The 26,547-nt window shown below is 40.6% G+C and overlaps 1 protein-coding gene across 1 annotated transcript in view; it reads left to right on the forward strand.

Moving 5' to 3' along the window:
- SPTLC3 (serine palmitoyltransferase long chain base subunit 3) overlaps positions 1 to 26,547 on the forward strand; it is a 148,458-nt gene that overhangs the window by 15,773 nt on the left and 106,138 nt on the right. Inside the window, exon 2 of the mRNA XM_002692040.6 lies at positions 22,262 to 22,444. Within this exon, the coding sequence (XP_002692086.1) occupies positions 22,262 to 22,444 (183 nt within the window). The remainder of the gene's footprint in view (positions 1 to 22,261; positions 22,445 to 26,547) is intronic.

Here is a 26,547-nt window from a genome sequence, read left to right on the forward strand (position 1 = left end):
GATCTCAGAGAAGCATGAAATCTCATTGTATAGGTCTTAGCAACATATTTCTCAATAAAGAACAGAACTGAGACTCACTTGCGCAATATCTCAGAATGGCCAATCCGGGATAAGACAGACGCCTGTCCACTGCCAGTTTCTAGAGCTTCTACACAGTACTGTTTCTCAAAGTGCAGAATCCAAAACAAACCCTGGTGGAGCCCTTGACAACAAGGTCTTTTGCCAAACCATGCAAATAACGAGGGTATCTGGGTAAATCCCACAACTGATGTAAGGTTTGATGGACTGGTTTGTAAGTTTATGCAAGAGGGGCTGCCATTTCATTCATTGGACTATGCTTCTCACTGATTAGTTCTTCCCAAGCCCACCGCATATAGGTACCTATATGCAAAGACACAAAAGTTCTCCACAGGGTGGCCTGAGATAATGACCCAATGGCTGAAATAAATAGGCTGTGAATATCAGTTTATGTTTTTTAAGTGTTATATCAATCTTTATACCAGTCAGATGACTCATGCTTTGTGTCTGTCCATTACTTAGGGCCCATAAATTATGATGGTTAAAAAAAAAAAAAAATGCCTGTAACTTCTAAATGGTTGATTCAGGAGTACAGGTAAAAACTAATCAAGACTAGCCTTGCTCTGGGAGAAGTTACTTTTAATTTTTTTTCTGTATTGTATACCACAGTACACAATAACTTTTTCTAAAAAAAAAAAAAGTTAATCAGATAATTACAGGTGTGACCGTGAATGTTATCAGGTTTTCTTGGAAGCAAAGAAACAAATCATTGTGGTACCATACTCTTGGGAAATTGGTTGGTTGGAGACATTATGTCTACTTTCCCAAGAAGCAAAAGGTTTTCATGGAAAATCAAATGCACACTGCCTTCCATGAAAACTGAAGATTTCAGCCAGAGAAATTGTATGCATTCAAGCAGTGCCTCTTTAAGGACACATTCTCTCTTCAAAGGCAAGCAAAGAATGAGCCAGGTTATAGTTAACTGAACCTAGACTGTTCTAGACGTGCATAAAATATAAGGGATTTTATAGGGTGACGGGCAGAGGAGGAAGGAGGGTAAAGGAGAATAGGTCTGTGAAACCATGAGCCAAATCCTGATAAACACACAGGGAAGGGAGACCAGTGCAACTTTCTTGGTAGGGGGCTTTCTGCTTCTTCAGGTTACTCAATGGCAGGTACCGCTTGGTCCATCTTCAGGGAATGAGAAGTTCTGGTTGGGGTTCAGAGGGTTCAGGGGTTCAGCATAATCAAAGGCCAAGAAGAAAGTGTTTCCATTTCATTCAAAGAGAAAAGCCATTGTTTATACTCCAAGTTCAGTTCCCTGAGCTCAGCCAAATGACTCAGGACCACATTTTGTGTGGCTCTGGAGCCCTACCCTCGTTTCAACTGACCTATGAGTCACCAGCTGCCTGGCAAGAGAAAGGAATGCCACAGCGCACACCTCACTTGTGCGGCAAAGCTCATCTCTGGTGTTAATTCACTCTCAGGTAGCTTAGGAGACACTTTCCTTTTGATTTTGGCTCGTAGGTTCCAACTTTCAGAATCAGCAGAATGAGTTTGCTTCATCAAATATTCTTCCTCAGTGGATACAAGAAAGACTTTTTAAATTTTATATTGGAGTGTAGTTGATTAACAATGTTGTGGTAGCTTCAGGTGTACAGCAAAATGATTCAGCTGTATATGTGTGTGTGTGTGTGTATACATATATACACCTGTATCTATTTTTTCAAATTCTTTTCCCATTTAGATTATTACAGAATACTGAGTAGAGTTCTCTGTGCAGAATGGAAAGATCCTTGCTGGTTATCTATTTCAAATAGCAATGTGTACAGTCAATCCCAAACTCCTAGTCCATCCCTCCCTGCCATCCTTACCCCCCACACACACCCTGTTAGCCATATGTGTGCTCTCTATGAGTCTCTGTTTTATAAATAAGTTCACTTGTATGATTTTTTTAAAAAGATTCTCCATATAAGCGATATCATAAGCTATCTGTCTTTGTCAGAATTACCAACCACACAACCATGAATCACTGAATGTTGGGGTTCCCTGAAGATCCACTCATGGCTTTGCAGGGGCTCTTATGAAAACAGATATCAGATATCAGATCAGATTTTAAACCAGCATTTGCTTAAAACTCATCAATGGCCTCCCTTAGGATCAAACCTCTGATCCTAAACTCAGTTTACAAGCTCTGTACAACCTCCCCAGCGGATTTATCCATTTATTCAACAGATATTTGTTGGATACCTACTTCGTAACAGATGACCTTCTAGGCACTGGAATACTAATGATGGACAAAGTGGATGACATTTCCCCTTTAGAACTGACCAGCCCCTCACTAGTCCCTGCCAGCCTGCTACCGTACCGCCTTCCCTCCCCACAGTTCCCAGGCTCTTCCTCCTGCTGGGAACACTGCACTTTGTTAAATCCTACTGACTTTTTGTTCAGTCACTCAGTCACGTCCGATTCTTTGTGACCCCATGGACTGTAGCACACCAGGCTTCCCTGTCCTTCATTATCTCCTGGAATTTGATGCCATCCAACCATCTCATCCTCTGTCACCCCCTTTCACCTCCTTCCCTGAATCTTGCCCATCAGGGTCTTTTCCAGTGAGTTGGCTCTTCTCATCAAGTGGCCAAAAGATTGGAGTTTCAGCTTCAGTATCAGTTGTTCCAATGAATATTCAGGATTGATTTCCTTTAGCACGGACTAGTTTGATCTCTTTGCTGTCCAAGGGACTCTTAAGAGTCTTCTCCAGCACCACAATTCAAAAGCATCAAATCTTTGGTGCTCAGCCTTCTTTATGGTCCAAATCTCACATCTGTACATGACTACTAGAAAAACCATGGGTTTGACTATATGGACCTTTGTCAACAAAGTGATATCTCTGCTTTTTAATACACTGTCTAGGTTTGTCATAGTTTTTCTTCCAAGTAGCACACATCTTTTAATTTCATGCAGATCTTATTTTAAGCATTGTCTTCTTCAGGGAGACCTTTCTCTTTTCTTTTACAAGGTCAGATCCTGTCCTATCCACTCCATAGCCCCATGACTTATTCATCATTTCCCTTTTTGTAAGTAATTGTTTTGCATCTGCATTTCCCTTTAGACCAGGAGTTGGCAAACTTTCTCTGCAATAGGCCAGATAATATTTTCAGCTCTTTGGGGCACGCAGTTCCTGTCCCAACTACTCATCTCTGTTTTATGGCAAGAAGGAAGCCATGGACAACAAATAAACAAATGTGTTTGTTGGCTAAATGACTGAACAAATATGCCTACAGATAATCGTACTAAGTAAGTCTAAGTAAGAGAAAGACAAATATCATATAATATCACTTATATGTGAAATCTAAAAAAAAATGATACAAATGAACTTATTTACAAAACAGAAATAGACTCATAGACGTAAAAGATAAACCTATGGTCACCAGAGGGGAAATGCATGGGGAGGGATAAATTAGAAGTTTGGAATTAGTACATACATACTCCTATATGGAAAATAGATAAACAACAAGGACCTACAGTGTAGCACAAGAAACTACTCAATATCTTATAGTAACCTATAATGGAAAAGAATCTGAAAGAGAATGCTGCTGCTAAGTCACTTCAGTCGTGTCCGACTCTGTACGACCCCAGAGACAGCAGCCCACCAGGCTTCCCCATCCCTGGGATTCTCCAGGCAAGAACACTGGAGTGGGTTCCCATTTCCTTCTCCAATGCATGAGAGTGAAATGTGAAAGTGAAGTCACTCAGTCGTGTCCGACTCTTAGCGACCCCATGGACTGCAGCCCACCAGGCTCCTCCGTCCATGGGATTTTCCAGGCAAGAGTACTGGAGTGGGGTGCCATCGCCTTCTCCGTGAAAGAATAGATTCATGTATATATGTAACTGAACCACTTTGCTGTACACCTGAAACTAATACAACATTGTAAGTCAACTATACTTCAATTAAAAGAGTTCCTAATTAAAACAAAAAATTATATTTCAATCAGAAAATTAAAAAAAAAGGAAGGGAAAAAATGAACAAATGTATAAATATGGAAAGCCATTAAATTTCTGGTTTGCTTTTTCCACTGCTTTAGATGTTGTTAGATTAGATGTTGTCACTGAAGACTTCTTGGTCTCTGGTCCTGAGATGTATTCTGCATGCACAGAAAAGCTCTGTGTTCCTCAAGTGATCCAGCTGGTTTTAGGTAGATAAGAATATTTTCTCCCCCCCACCCCCTCCTTGGCCCGTAAGCACCAGGAGGATGGAAGTCATAAGATAAAACGACCCGAATGACTCGTCCACTGCCAGGCATAGCTGCATAAACATGGTAGTCAGCCTTCTCAGGAGAGTTGACAGCTACTCGTGCCCATCTGGGAAGGAAAAAGAGCCAGTCCCATGGCTAATTTATTTCTGAAATATGTTCCAATCTGTCATGTCTCAGAAGTTTAAGTTTTGAGCACCTCAAAACTTAACTTGACGAACGCTCTCTCACCTGGACTGAGGAATTATAACTTAACAAGAAGACAGTGGGTGGTAGTTAATCTCAGTGATATTGAAACACGTGTGCATTGCTTTCTCTGGCTTATCAGGATAGCTTCAGAAAAGCTGTGCTCCTCAAGTGATCCAGCTGGCTGTAGGTAAGATTAGAAGACTGCGGTCATTACAGGCTGATGATGGATGACCACTTTGTTCCAAAGTTCAATTATGTCCACCTGACTTAGAGACTCCACCCCAGCCGTCAAATCAGGCAAGATCCTGGGAAAGGTCTGGCTCATCCTGCTGTGTAGGCCTATTCGGTTCCAGTAGGCACTACACATTTCATCTCCAAACAGGCAGGAAATGAGGTCCTTGCAAGGTCCCATTCCTCTCGTTTCCACCACGAAGTGCCTGTGCTGATTCTCCTGTCCTGAGAGACCCTCACCTCCTCCCTCAGCGTTTCCCAGTCTTGGCTCTGTCTCATTCACTCACTCCTACGCAGATCTTCGTGTGGCTCGCTCCTAAGGACTTCATTTAGTCCCTCCAAGCCATCCGACCTTTTCTGTGACTCCTTCACTTCCCACTGTGGAAGCCTGGGACTCTTCATGGGCTGCCCTGACTTGTTCCCTAACTTCCCTGGTGGTGGTGGATGGGCAAGCCAAAAACGCGGGGAAAGCGACTTGACCTCTCAACGACTGAACTTGTGCACCATGACAAAGAAAGTTTGGAGTAGCTAATACATAAAGACCTTGTGCCTTCAAGAATTTCCATGTTTATTACCTGTCTGTCTGTCTTTCTGACTTCTGTGGACACCGAGGCCTAAATCTTTTAATGTGATTCTTTCTGTCATGCACCACTTCACACAGAGATGCTCAATATACCAAGAATTAAATCTTTGGCTCAGCTTTCTGGAATAAGCTTGCCCAGAATCATTGGGCAACATTGATTTGATTGATTATCTCATTTCATCTTTTTTTTAAATTATAGTTGATTTACAATACAGTTTCAGGTGTATGACAAAATGATTCAATACTTGAATAGATTATACTACATTTAAAGTTATTATAGAATATTCTTTACATTCCCTGTGTTGTACATTACACCTTTGTATCTGATTTATTTTTTACATAGTGGTTTGTACCTCTTAATCACCTTTCCCTAGCTTGCCCCTCCCAGCTGGTAACCACTAGTTTGTTCTCTGTATCTATGAGTTTATTTCTGCTTTATTATATTCATTTGTTTTAGTTTTTTAGATACCACATATAAAAGAGAAATTACAGTATTTGTTTTCCTCTGACTTATTTTACTAAGCATAATACCCTCCAGGTCTATCCATGTGGTTGCAAATGGCAGAATTCATTATTTTTTAATACCAGAGTGTTATTCCATTTATATATATATATATATATATATATATATATTACACACACACATATACATACACACACACTGTACATACATACATTGGGGTACATATATCTTTTTAAATCAATGTTTTAATTTTCTTCAGATAATTACTCAGGAGTGGAACTCCTGATCATACGGTTGTCCTGTTTTAAAATTTTCTGAGGCACCTTCATACCATTTCCACAATGGCCACGCCAATTTACACTCGCCAGATTTAAATTAAAATATTGGCCAATGCAGACAGGTCCTGATGTATTCTTTTCCTTGGGGAAGTAACTTAGTTCCCAGGCTTCTTCCAAACCCTTCTAAGCAAGATTTAGACATGAAGTATCTATTCTTCAAGATAATATTTTAATAATATTAAGGTAATATTTAAAAAATGAGTCACCAGACTTCCCTGGTGGTCCAGTGGTTAAGAATCCACCTGTAGATGCAAAGGACACAGTTCCATCCCTGGTCCAGGAAGATTCCACACGCCCAGGATCAACTGAGCGCATATACCACAACGACTGAGCCCACGGGGTGCTACTACTGACTCCTGTACACTCTAGGGCCTGTGCCCCACAAGACAGGCCGCCACAGCGTAAAGCCCACATGCCACAGTTAGAGAGTAACCCTCGAACCACTAGAGAAAGCCCACACACAGCAACAAAGGCTCGGCACAGCCAAAATAAAAACAGTTGTTACAATACTTTAAAAAATGCACCACCAAATCTCATGGCAGAACCCGATATAAGTTTATTTCTCACTCCCATGAAGTCCAATGGGCACTTATAGGAATCTGGAGGGGTAAATGGTGAGGACTCTGCTCCACATGGTCATTCAGGTCACCAGGATGAGAAAAGCTCTGCAGACTAGACTGGGTAGCTTCCACGGTCACAACAGCCGTCAGCATTCAGATGGCAACAGGGCAAAGAGAGAAAGAGACGGGTCAGGAGAGAGCCACAGGTCAGGCCCAGAGATGGCACGTTTCACTTCTACCAATTTCACACTGATCAGAACTCAGTCACACCATCACGCTGTCTGCAACGGACATGGGAGTTGTAGCCCAGCTGTGAGAAAGAGGAGAGGGAAGTGGTTTGATGCTCACAGCCAGTCTCCCCCACAATGGACATTAGTGTGAAAATATTTGAAACATTCAAAAGGCCTAAGTGAGAGATAATAACAGCTATTATTTTTTGCAAGTGATCCTTTATTTTCTGTCCTTTTATTAAATAACCTGTCTTTTTAAAATATTTTTGTAATACAATGTGATGAGTATTACAATGGTGTTATGCAGTGAGAACACCCAGCCTGGATCTTTTTAGGAAGTGAAGACAGACCTAGGTCTTAAACAGTGGATATTAGGCAGGCAAAGGTATAAAGGGTGGCGTAAAGGAGGCGGGCAACAGAGGACATTCAAAAAAGGAGTGGACACCAAAAAAATTACAGGAACGTGTCAGCGTGAGAGAAGGTTTGGAAGGGCATAAAAATCAGGGTATCAGGATGTGAAATGAAAGCAGCCCACACGTTTGTGACAAGATGATACGAGTTAGACTAGACATAGGAGTTTGATAAAGCATTTGTAAACATTTATATCTATAGCAGACTGTGATTACAATACTCATTTCTTAAAATGCAATGCAACTTTAAGATATTAAGTACCCTTCCAGCTAAGGTAGAACTATGCACTCTCATCTCTCTTGCTTCATTCCACTTCCATAAGCTTTGGAGCTGTATCATTTCTACTACTTCAGCCGAATCGAACTGGCATTCCAGAGTATTTTAGAAGAGAAATAAATGGCAACTTTGAAGTCAAAAAGATTCTCAAATGTCTTAGAATAAAAATAGAGGATTCTACCGAGGAGAGCGCTGCTTTGAGTTTTAGCTGCCACTGTGAGTGAAAGTTTATTATACACACACAACACAACATACGGCGTACACACTCAGTAAGGAAGGTATACTTATCAGTCAGAACCGGGCACTCATTAGCCAACCAGAATGGATGCTCAGGAGAAATAACTGAGATGAATATATTGTGAATACTAGGTGAACACCAGTGCCACTCACCTCCACCAGCCTCTCACTTACAGTTCTTATTACTCTCTTGACTGGGGAAGAGACCTGATCTACTGGATCAGCTGGATCCTCAGCTGCCAGTACTGGAAGACTCAAATTTAAGGAGATTAAAAATAAGATTTTGTTATTCTCATGTAATAAGTCTAGAGTTGGGAAGAGTCTCTAATTGGATGGTCCCTGGATTGGTTGGTTTGGTCCCTTAACTCTTGGTCATCAAGGATCAAGTCTTTCCATTTCCTCTTTCTACCATCTTTTGTGCATAACTGTCTTCACCTGTGGCCACAAATGGTTGCTGCTATTCCAGATGACCCAAGCTTCATGGTCTTTCTCAACTTCAGTATCTCAACAACAACCCCCCAATGCCTCTAACCCCCACCTCTTTGTCCCCTCTCACATTTACTGCCTCCTCATGGGTCCTCAGTCTCTTGCTTCTCCCTACATATAGGTACTGGCCAAGGCTCTATACATATTCTTTCTCTTTCCCAAATATTTCTCTAAAAGCAGTATCATTCATTCTAGCAGTTCCCTTTATCATCGCACTCAGAAGATTTCAGGAACATTTAATGAGTGTTTGCTCTAGGACAGGTCCTTTGCGTTTATTATCTAATTTAATTTTCAAAATAAACAATGGATATGAACTTGGGCAAATTCCGGGTGATGGTGAAAGACAGGGAAACCTGGTGTGCATTCATAGGGTCACAAAGAGTCGGACATGACTTGGCTACTGAACAACAACAGAAACCTTATTAGCTCCATTTTACATTGAAGGCATTTGAGAGCAAGAAAAATTAAGTGACTTGCACCAAGTCTTACAGTCAGCAAGTGAAATGCCTGAATCCGAAGCCAGGCAGTCTCCCTCCCACCCGAGCCCTCCCTGCCATCAGGCCCTGCCTCCCTTCAAGACTGGGCTCAGATGTCCCTTTCTTTAGGGAGCCACCCCTGATCATCCCATGTGATACAATCTCTCCATTTGTGTCACTCTGATGACATTACTTTTTGCTCAATGTTATGATTATACTTTTTCCCCTACCCCCACAGCATTATGCTATCAATTCTGGGGAAAAGAGGCTATATTTTTTATTTCCTATCCTCTCTAATAGTAGCCTGTTGTGCTGTGCTCTGTTCAGTCCTGTCCAACTCTTTGCAGCCCACCAGGCTCCTCTGACCATGGAATTTTCCAGGTAAGAATACTGGATTAGGGTGCCATTCCATTCTCTAGGGGATCTTTCCAAGCCAGTGACTGAAGCCTGGTCTCCTGCATTGCAAACAGATTGGTTTACTGCCTGAGCCCAGGAAAGCCCAATGTTAGCCTACAGCAGTGAAAAACAGGCAGCCAATAAGGGACCTGCTCATTTGAATGGACCTGCTCATTTCCATCTAGGTAAAGAACCTGCCTGCCCATGAAGGAGACATTAGAGACACAGGTATTATCCATGGGTTGGAAAGATCCCCTGGAGGAGGGCATGGCAACCCACTCCAGTATTCTTGCTTATAGAATCCTACAGTCCCTGGAGGGCTACAGCTAATAGGGTCACAAAGAGTTGGACACAACTGAAGCAACTTAGCATGCACAGCACGCATGCTCATTTCCATCACTTGATGGAAATGCAGGAAGTAAACAGCCCACAGTGGGTCGCCAAGTCCCAAATGACCAGGCACTCTGGGAAAGGTAGTTCAGGATCTATTGGGGTTTCCAGTCACCCCACTCCAGTACTCTTGCCTGGAAAATCCCATGGATGGAGGAGCCTGGTAGGCTGAAGTCCATGGGGTCGCGAAGAGTCAGACACGACTGAGCGACTTCACTTTCACTTTTCAGTTTTATGCATTGGAGAAGAAAATGGCAACCCACTCCAGTGTTCTTGCCTGGAGAATCCCAGGGATGGGGGAGCCTGGTGGGCTGCTGTCCATGGGGTCGCACAGAATCAGACACAACTGAAGCAACTTAGCAGCAGCAGCAGCAAGCTACAAAAGAAAAAGTAGAACATCGAAAGATGTATTTCTAATAGGTAGAACAAAGGAAGTGCATCACAGATTACCACGCTGTGTTGACCTTGGCTAGCAAATCTTTTAAGCAAGATTTTAAGCTTTATTTATTTTGACAGTACAGATTCTCATATTTCAAAAGAATTATCCAATACCAGATTGAGAAACCCTTCCCAAGAGGTGCTACCAACTTCAATTTTCATTAAAAAATTCAGTGAATGTGTTATTTTTCATCCATTAAGAAAGACCTATACATTTCCAAATAACATTGCTCTCCATGAAGGTATCTCATTTTCTGCCAAGCAAAATTACATTAAATTAAAAATAAACTCATATAAGAGACAGTAAAGCAGATACCAGTTGAGGCCAACAGACACTGTTGGAAACCCCTTCTTCATGATAAAACTATCTTCCAGAACAAATCCCAGGGGCAAAAAAAAAAAAAAAAAGGGTTACAGAAGCCCAGTCTCTGCACCCAACTGAGGGTTTTATTTCCATAGAGGTAGACGGTCTGTTACATACAGCACAGGTTTGCCTGAAAGCCAACTCAAGCAAAAAGTTCCCATTGATTTGGCCATATATGGAGCTCAGTAAGGGCTTTAAGGTCAGACAAGGAAAAGGGGAAAACACACTATCCTCACAGGATGGCCTTGAATGTCCTGAAAGTTTCTCTTCCTATATGTGCCTATGAGACTTGGCCAGCTTCCCAAGTGGCACAGTGGTAAAAAATCTGCCTGCCAATGCAGGAGATGAAGGAGACATGGGTTCAATCACTGGGTTGGGGAGATCCCCTGGAGTAGGACATGACAGCCCACTCCAGTACTCTTGCCTGGGAAATCCGATGGATAAAGGAGCCTTGCAGCCACAGTCCATAGGGTTGCAAAGAGTTGGACATGACCGAGCAACTGATCATATACTCACGTGTGTTTTAGTCATCCTCTAAATCAGCCAAAGGGGTTCATTTGTGAGCAGGTTACATCAAGGTTCTGAAGTCACCCACACTGGCACCCTTCACCCACCCTTCTTCATCTATGGTGCCCTTAAAATCAGGGGGTCCCAAAATTTGGTCCCATGCTTCCTACTCTTTTTTATTTTGTCCTTTATCACGTTTGCCTTTAACCATGGCTCACTCAAAGTAGCTGAGTCCCCCATATTATACTTCAGCCAGGCCTTTCTCTTTTTCTTTTTTCTCATTTACATTAATTTATTTATTTTAGTTGGAGGCTAATTACTTTACACTATTGTGGTTTTTGCCATACATTCACATGAATCAGCCACGGATGTACATGTGTCCCCCATCCTGAACCCCCTCCCCGCTCCCTCCCCATCCCATCCCTCAGGGTCATCCCAATGCACCAGCTTTGAGTGCCCTGTTTCATGCATCAAACCTGGACTGGTCATCTATTTCACATATGGTAATATACATGTTTCAATGCTATTCTCTCAAATCATCCCACCCTCGCCTTCTTTCACAGAGTTCAAAAGTCTGTTCTTTACATCTGTGTCTCTTTTGCTGTCTCGTGTTATAAGGTCATCGTTACCATCTTTCTAAATTCCATATATATGCATTAATATACTGTATTGGTGTTTTTCTTTCTGACTTCACTCTGTATAATAGGCTCCAGTTTCATCCACCTCATTAGAATGGAATCAAATGCATTCTTTTTAATGGCTGAGTAATATTCCATTGTGTATATGTACCACAGCTTTCTTATCCACTCATCTGCCGATAGACATCTAGGTTGCTTCCATGATCTGGCTATTGTACAGTGCTGCAATGAACCCTGGGCTACATGTGTCTCTTTCAATTCTGGTTTCCCCAGTGTGTATTCCCAGCAGTGGGACTGCTAGGTCGAATGGCAGATCTATTTTCAGTTTTTTAAGGAATCTCCACACTGCTCTCCATACTGGCTGTACTAGTTTGCATTCCCACCAACAGTGTAAGAGGGCTCCCTTTTGTCCACACCCTCTCCAGCATTTGTTGTTTGTAGACTTTCTGATAGCAGCCATTTTTACCAGCATGAGATGGTACCACATTGTGGTTTTAATTTGCATTTCTCTGATAATGAGTGATGTTGAGCGTCTTTTCATGTGTTTGTTAGCCATCTGTATGTTTTCTTTGGAGAAATATCTGTTTAGTTCTTTGGCCCATTTTTTGATTGGGTCGTTTATTTCTCTGGTATTGAGCTGCATGAGCTTTTTATATATTTTTGAGATTAATTATTTGTCAGTTGCTTCATTTACTCTTATTTTCTTCCACTCTGAAGGCTGTCTTTTCACCTTTCTTATAGGTTCCTTCATTGTACAAAAGCTTTTAATTTTAATTAGGTCCCATTTAATTTTTATTTTTATTTCCATTACTCTGGGAGGAGGGTCATAGAGGATCTTGCTGTGATTTATGTCAGAGAGTGTTTTGCCTATGTTTTCCTCTAGGAGTTTTATAGTTTCTGGTCTTACATTTAGATCTTCAATCCATTTTAGTTTATTTTTGTGTATGGTGTTAGAAAGTGTTCTAGTTTCATTCTTTTACAAGTGGTTGACTAGTTTTCCCAGAACCACTTGTTAAAGAGATTGTCTTGCATCTCTAACTGCCCCCAAACACTTCCACTTAGGCAAGCAGACAGCACCCCAACTCCGCAGGTTCCATGCACACTCACCGTCTCCTCCCATGCACAGATCTCCTTCTGTTCCCCTCTTCCTCTTATCCATATTCCAGTAACATTCCTCCCCGGTACTGTCATGATCTCTCCCTTGACCTTATACCTAGCCAGTTATGAAATTTTATCAGATCTATTTCCTGAGGCTCTCAGCCCCTTTTGCTAGAGTCTGGACAAGGAAGGAAGGAAGGAATCCCCTTACATATCCCTATGTTGTGGAAAGAACCAGGAGGTGGATCTTAACTGGGTCGGCAGGTCACCAAGAATGCTGGAGATGGATGCAGTTCAAAGGTCATACAGAGAACAGAACCCAGGAAGGGAGCCGAAGATTGGCACTGGCCATCATCAGACCTAGGACTGGTGTGAGGACACAGAGGGAGGTCACGATCTCAGGAGCAGGGATGGAGTCTGTCTCATTCATCTAGGAATTCCTAGAACCTGGCATGTTGCTGGTTCACAGAAGACATCCAATTAGTGCCCTGTGCTCCCCAATGCAAGGCGTTTGTTATTTCCTTCACCTTCCATTCCAGCCCTCATGTTAAGCAATGCTCTCTCACTTTCATTATTTCAAACCATCAGGTAGCACTTGGGGGAGATATTAGACAAAAGCAACATCCAATAACATTAGTTTGGGTTGTTGAGAGAAGACACTATTGCCAAAACTCGGCTTCTAATCACCAGTGTTAAATAGAAATGCAGAGACAGAGTTTGGGGTGAAGTAGAAAAGGATAGTATTATTGCTTTGCCAGGCAAAGGGGCCACAGTGGGCTTCCAAACTGAGTGTCCCACCCTGGAGGGTATAGTGAGGACTCACAGTGTTTAAGGGGCAGGGCACGGTCAGGTCATGGGCATTCTTCTGATTGGCTGTGGTGAGGTTGTCAGCATCATCAACCTTCTGGTTCCAACCAGTCTGGGGTCTACATGCTGATGAGCAGCCTGCAGCTCACTTCTCCCATCTGACAGGGGTTTTTAGTATCTGCAAAACAGCTCAAAGGACAAGGCTCAGAATATTATCTATAGTATTCAGGAAAAGCTAAAGGTCCCTGAATTTATTGAATGGCTAAAGTATTATTATTTTGTTTTGCTTGACTATTTTCCTTTCTTTCTTCATTTTCTCCCTTCTCTGATTAAATTTACTCTTTGACTTTAGTTTTTCTACAGACAAAAGGCAGGGGGAGGACATGGGTAGAAGTCTATTCTGAGAAGGCTTCATAGGGTCCTGCTCAATTACAACACTGGTGTAATAGATAAATAAGGAGTCAACCATTTTAATAAGATTTAGTAAGATTTTGTGGGCTTTTGACTGAACAATGCAAGTGTAAAATATCATTACAAAAAGGCTTTTCAAAAATTACTTTAAAAGCAAATAATGTAAATAAAAAATATTCATCTATCAGGTAGACTTTTTGGTTGTCAGGACTAATTCCAAAAATACATGCAACTCCAACAGTATAGAAGAAATAAAGGCATATAGTGTAGAACCCAGTGTTGGTGGAGTCAAATGGTGCTTACACTATGACAGTAACAAAGACATTATTTCAAATTAGCATGATTTTTACATAATTTGCTGTTTTTCAGTTGCCCAATCATGTCTGACTCTTTGCGTCCCCATGGACTGCACCATGCCAGGACTCTCTGTCCCACACCATCTCCCAAAGTTTGTCCAAGTTCACGTCCATTGCATCGGGAATGTCATCCAGCCATCTCATCCTCTGATGCCCTCTTCTCCTTCTGCCCTCAATCCTTCCAAGCATCAGAGACTTTTCCAATGAGTCAGCTGTTCACATCAAATGACCAAAACACTGGAATTTCAGCTTTAGCATCAGTCCTTCCAATGAATAGTCAGGGTTTGTTTCCCTTAATATTGACTGGTTGGATCTCATTACTGTCCAAGGGACTCTCAGGAGTCTTCTCCAGCACCACAGTGCAAAAGCACCAATTCTTTGGCACTCCACCTTCTTTACAGTCCAACTCTCACATCCGTACATGACCACTGGGAAAACAATAGCCTTGACTATACAGACACTTGTCAGCAGAGTACTGTCTCTGCTTTCCAACACACTGTCTAGGTTTATCATAGCTTTCCTCCCAAGAAGCAAATGTAGTCTGATTCCAGGGCTACAGTCACCATACACAGTGATTTTAGAGCCCAAGAAGAAAGCCTGCTTCCACCTCTTCTCCCCCTATTTGCCATGAAGTGGCGGTACTGGGTGCCCTGATCCTCGTTTGCTTTTGCTTTTTAACATTTAGCTTTAAGCCAGCTCTTTCACCCTCATCAAGAGGCTCTTTAGTTCCTCTTTGCTTTCTGCCATTAGAGTGGTACCATCCACATATCTGAGTTTGTTGTTGTTTCTCCCACTTATCTTGATTCCAGCTTGTAACTCATCCAGCCTGGCATTTCCCTTAATGTACTCAGCATATAGATTAAGCAAACTGGGTGACAGCAGACAGCCCCGTCGTATTCCTTTCTCAATTTTGAACCAATTGGTTGTTCCATACAGGGTTCTAACTGTCACTTCTTAACCCACATACAGGTTTCTCAGGAGACAGGTAAGATGGTCTGGTATTCCCATCTCTCTAAGAGCTTTCCACAGTTTATTGTGATCCACACCATCAAAGGCTTTGGCATAGTCAATGAAACAGAGGTCCATGTTTTCTGGAATTCCCTAACTTTCTCTATGATCCAGCAAATGTTGGCAATTTGATCTCTGGTTCCTCTTCCTTTTCTAAATCCAGTTTGGATGTCTGGAAGTTCTTGGTTTGCATAATGCTGAAGCCTAGCATGCAAGTTTTTAAGCATGACCTTACTAGTATGGGAGATGAGTGCAATTGTCTGATGGTTAGCACACTCTTTAGTACCACCCTCTTGGGAACTGGGATAAGGATTGACCTTGTCCAGTCCTGTGTCCACTGCTCAGTCTTCCAGATTTGCTGACGTATTGAATGCAACACCTTGATGGCATCATCCTTTAGGGTTTTGAATAGTTCTACTGGAATTCTGTCACATCCACTAGCTTTATTAACAGCAGTGCTTCCTAAGGCCCACTTGACTTTGCTCTCAGAATGTCTGGCTCTGGGTGGCTGACCACACCACCATAGCCATAGGCCTTTTTTATACAGTTCTTCCATGTATTCTTTCCATCTCGTCTTGATCTCTTCAGCATCTACTAGGGCTTTACTGTTCATGTCCTTTATAGTGCCCATCTTTAGGCAAAATGTTCCCTTAATAGCTCCAATTTTCCTGAAGAGATCTCTAGTTTTTCCCCTTCTGTTGTTTTATTCTCGTTTTATACCTCGTTCACTGAAGAAGGCCTTCTTGTCTCTCCAAGCTCTTCTTTGGAAATCTGCTTTTCGTTTGATGTAACTTTCACTTTCTCCCTTGCTTTTCTTTTTTTTTTTTTTTTGGTGTCTTTATTTTATTTTATTTTTTTAATTTTATTTTATTTTTAAACTTTACATAATTGTATTAGTTTTGCCAAATATCAAAATGAATCCGCCACAGGTATACATGTGTTCCCCATCCTGAACCCTCCTCCCTCCTCCCTCCCCATACCATCCCTCTGGGTCGTCCCAGTGCACTAGCCCCAAGCATCCAGTATCATGCATAGAACCTGGACTGGCAACTCGTTTCTTACATGATATTTTACATGTTTCAATGTCATTCTCCCAAATCTTCCCTCCCTCTCCCTCTCCCACAGAGTCCATAAGACTGTTCTATACATCAGTGTCTCTTTTGCTCTCCCTTGCTTTTCACTTCTCTTCTTTCTTTAACTGTTTGTAGGGGCTTCTCAGATAACCACTTTGCCTTCTTGTTTTTCTTTTTCTTTGGGATGATTTTGTTCACTGCCTCCTGTACAATGTTACAGGCCTCTATCCACCGTTCTTCAGGCACACTGAAGAATTAACCCCTTGAATCTATTCATTACCTCCACTGCATATTCATAGGAATTTGATTTAAGTTGTACATGGCTGCCCTAGTAGTTTTCCCTGCTTTCTTTAGTTTAAGCATTAATTTTGCTATAAGAAGCTGATGATCTGAGCCACAGTTAGCTCCAGGTCTTGTTTTTGCTGACTGTATATGCTTCTCCATCTTTGGCTACAAAGAATGTAATCAATTTGATTTCAGTATTGACCATTTGGTGATGCCCATGTGTAAAGTCATCTCTTGGATTGTTGAAAAAGGTTATTTGCTATAACTGATGCTTTCTCTTTGCAGAATTCAGTTAGCCTTTGCCCTGCTTCATTTTTGTCCTCCAAGGCCAAACTTACCTGTTACTCCAGGTATCTCTTGACTTCCTACTTTTGTATTCCAATCCCCAATGATGAATAGAACATCTTTTGGGGTGTTAGTTCTAGGAGGTCTTCTAGGTCTTCATAGAACTGATCAACTTCAGCTTCTTCAGCATTTGTGGTAGGGGCATAGACTTGGATTACTGTGATGTTAAATGGCTTGTGATGTTGAAATGAAAAGAGATCATTCTGCAATTTTTGAGGCTGCACCCAAGTACTACATTTCTGACTCTTTTGTTAATTTATGGAGGCTATTCCATTTCTTCTATGGGACTCTTGACCACAGTAGTAGACATAATGTTCATCTGAATTAAATTTGCCCATTCCTGTCCATTTTAGTTCACTGATTCCTAAAGATGTCTATGTTTATTCTTACCATCTCCTGCTTGACCACATTCAATGTTCCTTGATTCATGGACCTAAAATTCCAGGTTCCTATGCAACACTGTTCTTTGCAGCATCAGATTTTACTTTTATTACCAGACACATCCACAACTGAGCATCATTTCCACTTTGGCCCAGCCACTTCATTCTTTCTGGAGCTGTTAGTAGCTCTCCTCCATTCTTCCCCAGCACCGTATTGGACACATTCAGACCTGGAGGATTCATCTTTGGTGTCATATCTTTTTGTCCTTTTATACGATTCATGAGGCTCTCACAGCAAGTATACCGGGATGGTTTGCCATTCCCTCCTCTACTGGATCATGTTTCATCAGAACTCTCTGCTATGACCCATCCATCTTGGGTGGCCATACATGGCATGGTGGTACATGGCATCTTATATAATGCGTCAATCTAAATATACATGTGTAGGCTAAATTAGTATATTAAGTGTTAGTAGGCACTTTACAGTTTCCTGTAAATCACTAAAAGTGATCAAAACACTTGTTATGGGTCATCTCATTTGGAAATGGAGAATCTGAGGATTGCATTATCTATGTTAAAAAGGGAACCCTCTTACACTGTTGGTGGGAATGCAAACTAGTACAGCCACTATGGAGAACAGTGTGGAGATTCCTTAAAAAACTGGAAATAGAACTGCCATACGACCCAGCAATCCCACTGCTGGGCATACACACTGAGGAAACCAGAATTAAAAGAGACACGTGTACCCCAATGTTCATCGCAGCACTGTTTATAATAGCCAGGACATGGAAGCAACCTAGATGTCCATCAGCAGATGAAGGGATAAGAAAGCTGTGGTACATATACACAATTATTACTCAGCCATTAAAAAGAATATATTTGAATTAGTTCTAATGAGGTGGATGAAACTGGAGCCGATTATACAGAGTGAAGTAAGCCAGAAAGAAAAACACCAATACAGTATACTAACGCATATATATGGAATTTAGAAAGATGGTAATGATAACCCTGTATACGAGACAGCAAAAGAGACAAAGATGTATGGAACAGTCTTTTGGACTCTGTGGGAGAGGGAGGGGGAGATGATTTGGGAGAATGGCATTGAAACATGTATAATATCATATAAGAAATGAATCGCCAGTCCAGGTTTGATGCAGGATACAGGATGCTTGGGGCTGGTGCACTGGGATGACCCAGAGGGATGGTATGGGGAGGGAGGTGGGAGGGGGGTTCAGGATTGGGAACACTTGTACAGCCATGGCGGATTCATGTTGATGTATGGCAAAACCAATACAATATTGTAAAGTAATTAGCCTCTAATTAAAATAAATAAATTTAAAAATTAAAAAAATGAATGAATGCGTAAATATTTATTAATTAGTAACACTAGGAATACTTTATTCACTAATGCATTGAGCAAAAATTAAGCTACTATATGCAAATTAGTTAACCAGAAACAAAAATGCTTTGATATTTAAATATAGGACAGAAATGGTATGGACCTAACAGAAGCAGAAGATATTAAGAAAAGGTGGCAAGAACAAGCAGAAGAACTATACGAAAAAAGATCTTAATGACCCAGATAATGACAATGGTGTGATCACTCACCTAGAACTAGACATCCTGGAGTGCAAAGTCAAGTGGGCCTTAGGAAGCATCACTACAAACGAAACTAGTGGAGGTGATGAAATTCCAGCTGAGCTCTTTCAAATCCTAAAAGATGATGCTGTGAACATGCCACACTCAATATGCCAGTAAATTTGGAAAACTCAGCAGTAGCCACAGAACTGGAAAAGGTCAGTTTTCATTCCAATCCCAAAGAAAGGCAAATACCAAAGAATGTTCAAACTATCGCACAATTGCACTCATCTCACACGCTAGCAAAGTAATGCTCAAAATTCTCCAAGCTAGCCTTCAACAGTATGTGAACTGAGAACTTCCAGGTGTTCAAACTGGACTTAGAAAAGGCAGAGGAATCAGAGATCAAATTGCCAACATCTGTTGGATCATAGAAAAAGCAAAAGAGTTCCAGAAAAACATCTACTTCAGCTTTATTGACTATGCCAAAGCCTTTGGGAGTCACAACAAACTGTGGAAAATTCTTAAAGAGATGGGACTACCAGAGTACCTTACTTTTCTCTTGAGAAATCTGCATGCAGGTCAAGAAGCAACAGTTAGAATGGGACATGGAACAACGGACTGGCTCCAAATTGGGAAAGGAGTATGTCAAGGCTGTATATTGTCACCCTATTTATTTAACTTATATGCAGAGTACATCATGAGAAATGCCAAGTGGAATGAAGCACAAGATAGAATGTAGATGGCTGGGAGAAATATCAATAAGCTCAGATATGCAGATGACACCACCCTGGTGTGCTGCAGTCCATGGGGTTGCGAAGAGTCGGACGTGACTGAGCAACTGAACTGGATTGGACTGCACAGATATTTAAAGTCTACTTACCAGTGACATTTGCTGCGTGTTGTTCAGTCACTAAGTGGTGTCTGACTCTTTTGCTACCCCATGGACTGTAGCCCACCAGGCTCCTCTGTCCATGGGATTTCCCAGGCAAGAATACTGGAGTGGGTTGTCATTTCCTTCTCCAGAGTATCTTCCCAATCCAGTATCAAACCTGCAGCTCCTGCATTTCAAGTAGATTTTTTTTACTGCTGAGTCACTAGAGAAATATTTTCATTAACATTTTACTAAGAAAAATTTCAAGCATGCAGAAAAGTGAAAAAAATTATATAACAATCTCCAATATAGTCTCTAATGCATCTAGATTCAGAATTCTCCCAAAATTGCTTTATGTATGTATTTAATTTTTGATGAACCATTTGAAAGAAAATGGTTATAACATTTCACCCTCCTTAAGCCTTCAGCATGCATTGACAAATATTAAAACATCCTCTCACACAACTATACAACTACCATCACTCCTAACAAAAATAACAAATCCTCAAAAATATACATTTCCTGTCCACATTTGGGTTTCCACAGTTGTTTAAAATATGTGTTTTTACCATTTTTTTTACAATAAAAGAGGATCTAGTGGAAAAACATACAGTACACTTGAGTCTCTTAAGTCCCCTCTCCTACCCTTCATTCTTTTTTCCCCAGCTTGACTGAGGTGTAGTTAATAAATAATAATTTATGTATTTGAGGTATACAATGTTATTTGATATATGTATACATTATTAAATTATCACCACAATCAAGCTAATTAACATACCTGTCATCTCACCTAGCTAAGCATGTGAGTGTATGTGTGTGTGAGATGAGAACACTTTAGATCTACTGTCTTAGCAAAGTCAAGTATGCTATACACTATTACTCCCTCTAGGTACCATACTGTACATTGGTCCCCAGAATTTCTTCATCTTATAACTGAAGACTTGCGCCTTTGGACCAACATCTTACCATTTTTCCCACCCATGGTCTGGAAGCCACCAGTTTACTGTCTACTTCTGTGAGCTCAACTTTTTTGATTCCACATATAAGTAAGATCATGCAGCATTTGTCTTCCTGAGTCTGGCTTATTTCACTCAGTATAATATAATCTAGGTTCATCTACATTGTCATAAATGACAGAATTGTCTTGTGTGTGTGTCTGAATGATACTTAGCGTGTGTGTATACACAAGCTACATTCTCCTCATTCATTCATGCTTTGATCAACAGATTGTTTCTATATCTTGGCTCTTGTGAATAATATAAATATCTCTTCAATATACTGATTTGATTTCCTAGGAATATGCGCCCAGAAGTGCGATAGCTGGATCATGTGGTAATTCTTTTAATTTTTGGAGGAAACCCCACACTGTTTTCCATAATGATTGTACTAATTTACATTCTCACCAGCCATGTACAAAGGTTCCCCTTTCTCCACATCCTTATCAACACTTGCTACCTCTCTCTCTTTTATTTTGTAATAACAACCGTGTTAGAACATGTCAGGTGATATCCCTTTGTGATTTTGGTTTGCGTTCCCAGATGATTAGTGATGTCGAACACATTTTCATGTAACTGTTAGCTGTTTGGATGTCTTCTTTGTCTATTCACGTCCTCTTCCCATTTTTAATTGAATTGCTTGGTTTTTTGACTTGTATGAGTTCCTTATTATTATCAACCCCTTATCAGATATGTGGTTTGCAAATATTCTCTCTCATTCTGTAGGGTGAGTTTTCATTTTGTTGATCATTTCTTTTGCTGAGCAGAAGTCTTTGGCTTCGTGTAGTCCCACTTGTTTATGTTTTGCTTTTAAAAACCAAGTCATGGGACTTCCCTGGTGGTCCGGTGGATAAGAATCTGCCTTGCAGTACAGGGGATGCAGGTTTGATCCCTGGTCTGGGAACTAAGACCCCGCATGCTGTGGAGCAACTAAGCTTGAGCTCCACAAGTGCACCACAGTGAAAGATCCTGCAAGTAAACAAATAAAAATTGAAAAAAAAAATAAAATCAAACACAAGTCAGTTGTCATACAGAAAGTCCCATGTTGTGGATTATCTGATTGTCTCCTCATGAAGTTATTTACCTGATATTTCTTGTAAAATGGAATTTAGATATTAGAGTTTCGCTAAATTCAGCTTAAATATGTCGTCAGTGTATTGAATATTACATCATGATAAGAGTATAGAGTGGTGAGTTGTCCTAACATCTCTGATGGAATTGGATTCCCTGATTAAGGTTGTAATCCCAGGTTTGTGATTAAGGAGTAATTTACAGAGTGATACTTTGGTATCTTGCAAAAACCCTATTCCTCATTCATTTTTTCACTTAACGGATTTAGAATCTGTTGATAATTTTTGCCTGAATCAATTATTTCTTTAAGAGTTGTGGAATAAAATGTACACTGCTGATTACCTTCTTCAGTGATCAACTTCCAATTTCCTCCAAGTATTTTCTTGATCTTAAATGTGCTCTTTGACATGTAAAAGATTGAAAGTTCAAAATTTCCAGTGTTGTAGTTCATTGTAGTGGAAGAGTGCTCATTTTCCATTTCCATTTGTCTTTTCAGCAAAACGGAAATTCAAATTTTTACAGGCCAATTGTGGAATCCTTTGAGGAAGCACCTCTTCATGTTATGGTTTTCACTTACTTGGGATATGGAATCGGAACGCTATTTGGCTATCTCAGGGACTTTCTGAGGAACTCGGGAATAGAAAAATGCAACGCAGCCGTGGAGAGAGAAGAACAAAAGGTACGCATGAGCAGCTCCCTGAGTCTTTGTCAATGTCAATTCTTCTCTGAAGTGTGCTCGTAAGTGATAATGCATGTACGGATCCCGAAAAGAGTGATATGCTCAGCAACCACTCAAGGCAAATTCTATTGCCCTGAACCCCATAAAAGCCCCCAAAGTTACCCATGTATTCATGGACTTATTTTCTTTACAATATTTATTGAGCAATTACTAGATGCCAGGCTAAACTAAAGGTTTCCTTGTACATTATCACAAATATAATTTTTAAAACAATCCCATGAGATAGATTTCAAAATAGCATTTTAAAGGTGAAAAATCAAAATCGGAAAGTGAGGGCATGAGTGGGACTGTATTCTGATCTCCTAGTTGTGAGCTGAGTATTATTTATATTCTATACTGGACTAGGAAAGTGTTTTTGAATGACATGAGGTCAGGGTTTCATCTAGATCAGAGTTTCTCAACTGTGGCACTATCGACATTTCGAACGGGGTAATTCTTTGATGTGGGAAGCATTGCAGGATTTTTAACAGCATCCCTGACCTTGACCTACTAGATTCAATTAGAACTCTCCCACATACTTGTGACAATAAAAAATATCTCCAGACATTGCCAAATGCCTTACAAAGTGGAATATCACCCTCAGTGTAGACCCACTGATCTGGATACTTTCAATAGTGAATGTATAAATGTCTACATCATCTCCTTTTCACATAGAGCTAACAGGACAACTTGGAAAATATTCAGAAATCTGTGAAGAGCCTGTGTCCTTTTACCATGTTTTCCAACATTGGTTCAAATGATATACGATGCCATGAATCTCTTTTTCCCTAAAACTTGCTTTAAAATATACAATTGTGGCCACAGATTATTCCACATGATGGAGCCTTGACCATATCTAAGTAAAGCATCATTGACACATGTAATAGGAGAATCTCGAATCCTATAACTTACTGACCAGTACCCATAGTAAGCTAAGCTCTTATTATAGCAACATAACCATGAACAGGTCATGTAGAACACTTATCTTGGAATTACCAAATTGGAATTAAGTTAAGCATACCTTCAAGGGAAAATCAGGCCCAGTTTGACTGTTGAACTCTCTCTTACCTTAGCAAGGACTAAGTCGTATGTTCTACTCCAAATGCATGTGTACTATGTCACTTCAGTCGTGTCGGACTCTGCGGCCCCAGGGACTGTTGCTAGCCAGGCTCCTCTGTCCATGGGGTTCTCCAGGCAAGAATACTGGAGTGGGTTGCCATGTCCTCCTCCAAGGGACCTTCCTGACCCAGGAATCGAACCCAAATCTCATGTCTCCTGCATTGGCAGGTGGGTTCTTTACCACTAATGCCACCTGGGAAGTCCCTATACCAAGTAATGGGGACTAATAGAGAAGAAAATATAGGTCCTTCCAGCAGAGAATTTGAAGTCTGGTATGCAAAAAAAGACTCATGAGCAAAACAAATGATAAAAAGTGATGATGGGGAGGAAGTTGATATGGAAAACAGGGATCTGTGTCCTGTGCTTCTCTTAGGAAGTTAGGAAGGCATTATGCTGGGCCTGAGTGGTGAGCAGGTATTTGCCTATTGAGCAAGGTACAAAGGAAGACAGTCTGTAAGAGGGCTGCTTGTGTCAAGCAAGTCAGATTCGTTTGGAGTGTGTATTTTGTGCCAGGCACTGTACAACAGTCTGGAAACATAGGAATAACTGAGGCAGATAATGGCTGTAGAGAGCTAACCACAAAAGAAGCAATTGCAGTGGAATCTGATAAGAGGAACCATAGAGGTAAGTAGATGACATCAAGGAGGCAAAGAATAGAAGCATTTAACCTGGACTTGGTGTTCAGTGAAGCCTGCTGGGGGGAAGAGAAACTTAAATTGACATCTAAAGACTGAAGAGTAAGTAATAAGGCAACGCGTGTGGCAAGATGAGCTGGAAGGAGTCTTCAAGGAAAGGAAATATGGTGTGAAGTGGCCCAGAGATAAGAGAAAACATTGAACATGTAAGGAACCAAGGAATTCTAATGATCAGAATGTTGTGAGAGTGGGATTACGTGGGGAGAAAGATTGCTTGAGAGGCAAGCAGAGATCTTACTACAAGGGGTTTTTATAAGCCATAGACATTTGTTATAAGAACAATGGGAAGGCATTGAAGGATTTCAGGCGGAGGAATGCAGATTTGCAGATTAGAAAGATCGTGTTCACTGCAATGCAAAAAATGGATTGCAGGAGGACAACACAGGGACCAAAAAAAATCCAATTAAAAGGTTGAGGCAGAGTCCAGGTTGATAAAAAATCTAGATGATACCTTGGGCTGGGCCCAGGTTAGTGATAGGCCCTGAGAGACAGGCCAAGAGATGCTTAAGGGTTGGAATTAGGACTACCCCACCAGAAAAAAGAATGAAATCATTCCATTCACAGTAGCATGCATGGACCTAAAATCTATCATAGTAAGTGAAGTAAGTTGGACAAATATCATAATGTAATTTATATGTGGAATTATGTAATGTACATAATGTAATTTATATGTAGAATTATGTAATGTACATAATGTAATTTATATGTAGAATCTAAACAAACAATACAAATGAACTTATTTACAAACAGAAATGGATTCACAGACATAAAAAACAAATTTATGGTTACCAAAGGGGAAATGGAGAGTGGAGGGATAACAGAGGAGTTTGGGATTATCAGATATACACTATTGTATATAAACTAGATAAACAACAAGGACCTACTCCATAGCGTGGGGAAGTATTAATATAGTCAACATCTTGTAATAATCTCTAATGGAAAAAATCTGAAAAAGAATATTTATCTAACACGACTGACGTGACTTAGCAGCAGCAGCAGATAGATATATCTATTCTGTATAACTGGATTACTTTGCTATAAACCTGAAACTAACACAACATTGTAAATCAACTGTACTTCAATTGAAAAAAAAAAAAAGAGGTAGTTAGGGATGATTGATTTGACTTGGGGAATTACAGAGATGTACAAATCAAAGTCCACACTTGGTCTACAACTTGGGCAACTGGATGTAAAGAAGGTGATATCATATATTGAGATGGGAAATTGAGAAGGAAGATGGAGGTGGAGGGGAACGTGATCAATTCACTTTGAAACAAGCTGAGTTAAAAGAATTGACAGCTGGATATAGAGGTCTAGACCTCAGAGAAAAGTCTGAGATGGATATTGTAGCATCTTCAGTATATCTGGAGCATACTGAATTAATCAAAACCATAGGAGTGGATGTGATCTCCCAGGGAAGGTCTATGGAAGAGAAAAAGACAAAGGGTGTGAAGAGGACAGAGAACTTTAGAGAATGTTATAAGTGGCAGAGATGGAATTCCAACTCAAGACTAGAAGCAATGCGACAATAAAAATCCGTATAATAGTCTAGGAAGAAGATAATATGTGCTTGAGTTGGGGAAGAGGCAAGATGGAATGAAGAAAAGCAAGCTGGTTATAAAGATATTTAGGGGGTATAACCAACAAGTCTTGGTTGCTGAGTATATGGAAAATAAGACAGAGGAGGAAACCAGGATAATCTCACATTTCTTCTTTGGTCAGATACAAGAACAGCAGTGGCACACCCGTCACTTGGGGACTGAATTAGTAATACTAAGTGAAAAGATTAAAAAAAAAAAAAAAAAAAGGCAAAATCTCCCTCCAAAAGAGCCCTAAAAAAATCTCAGACCCAGAGCACCTGCTATCTCAACAGACTTGATTAATAATCAAGACACTAAGGAGGAAAAAAGACAACCCAGACAGATACAAGGTTTCAATATTTTGCTTCAATTCTTTTAATCCTTTAAAGGCAACTTTAGAGTTGAATTGCAATGTATTAAAAGTACATTTTAATTGCAATGTATTAAAAGTACTAGCTATAGTACTTTCTCAGTGATGTCATGGCCCAACTTTGCTAAATCCAGAATAGGATGTCAGAAAATACAATTAAAGGAATATCAAGCATTGTCAGGGATTTTAAAAACTCAAGTATGGCTGCATGTCTCAATCCCTGTGGCCCCTGCTTGTATAAGACTTATCAGTTGCGATACTGTGTTTCCGTTAGACTCAGGCAGTCCCAGAGCCCTACAA

This window comes from Bos taurus, chromosome 13 (genome assembly GCF_002263795.3).
Source record: "Bos taurus isolate L1 Dominette 01449 registration number 42190680 breed Hereford chromosome 13, ARS-UCD2.0, whole genome shotgun sequence".
NCBI lineage: Eukaryota > Metazoa > Chordata > Mammalia > Artiodactyla > Bovidae > Bos > Bos taurus.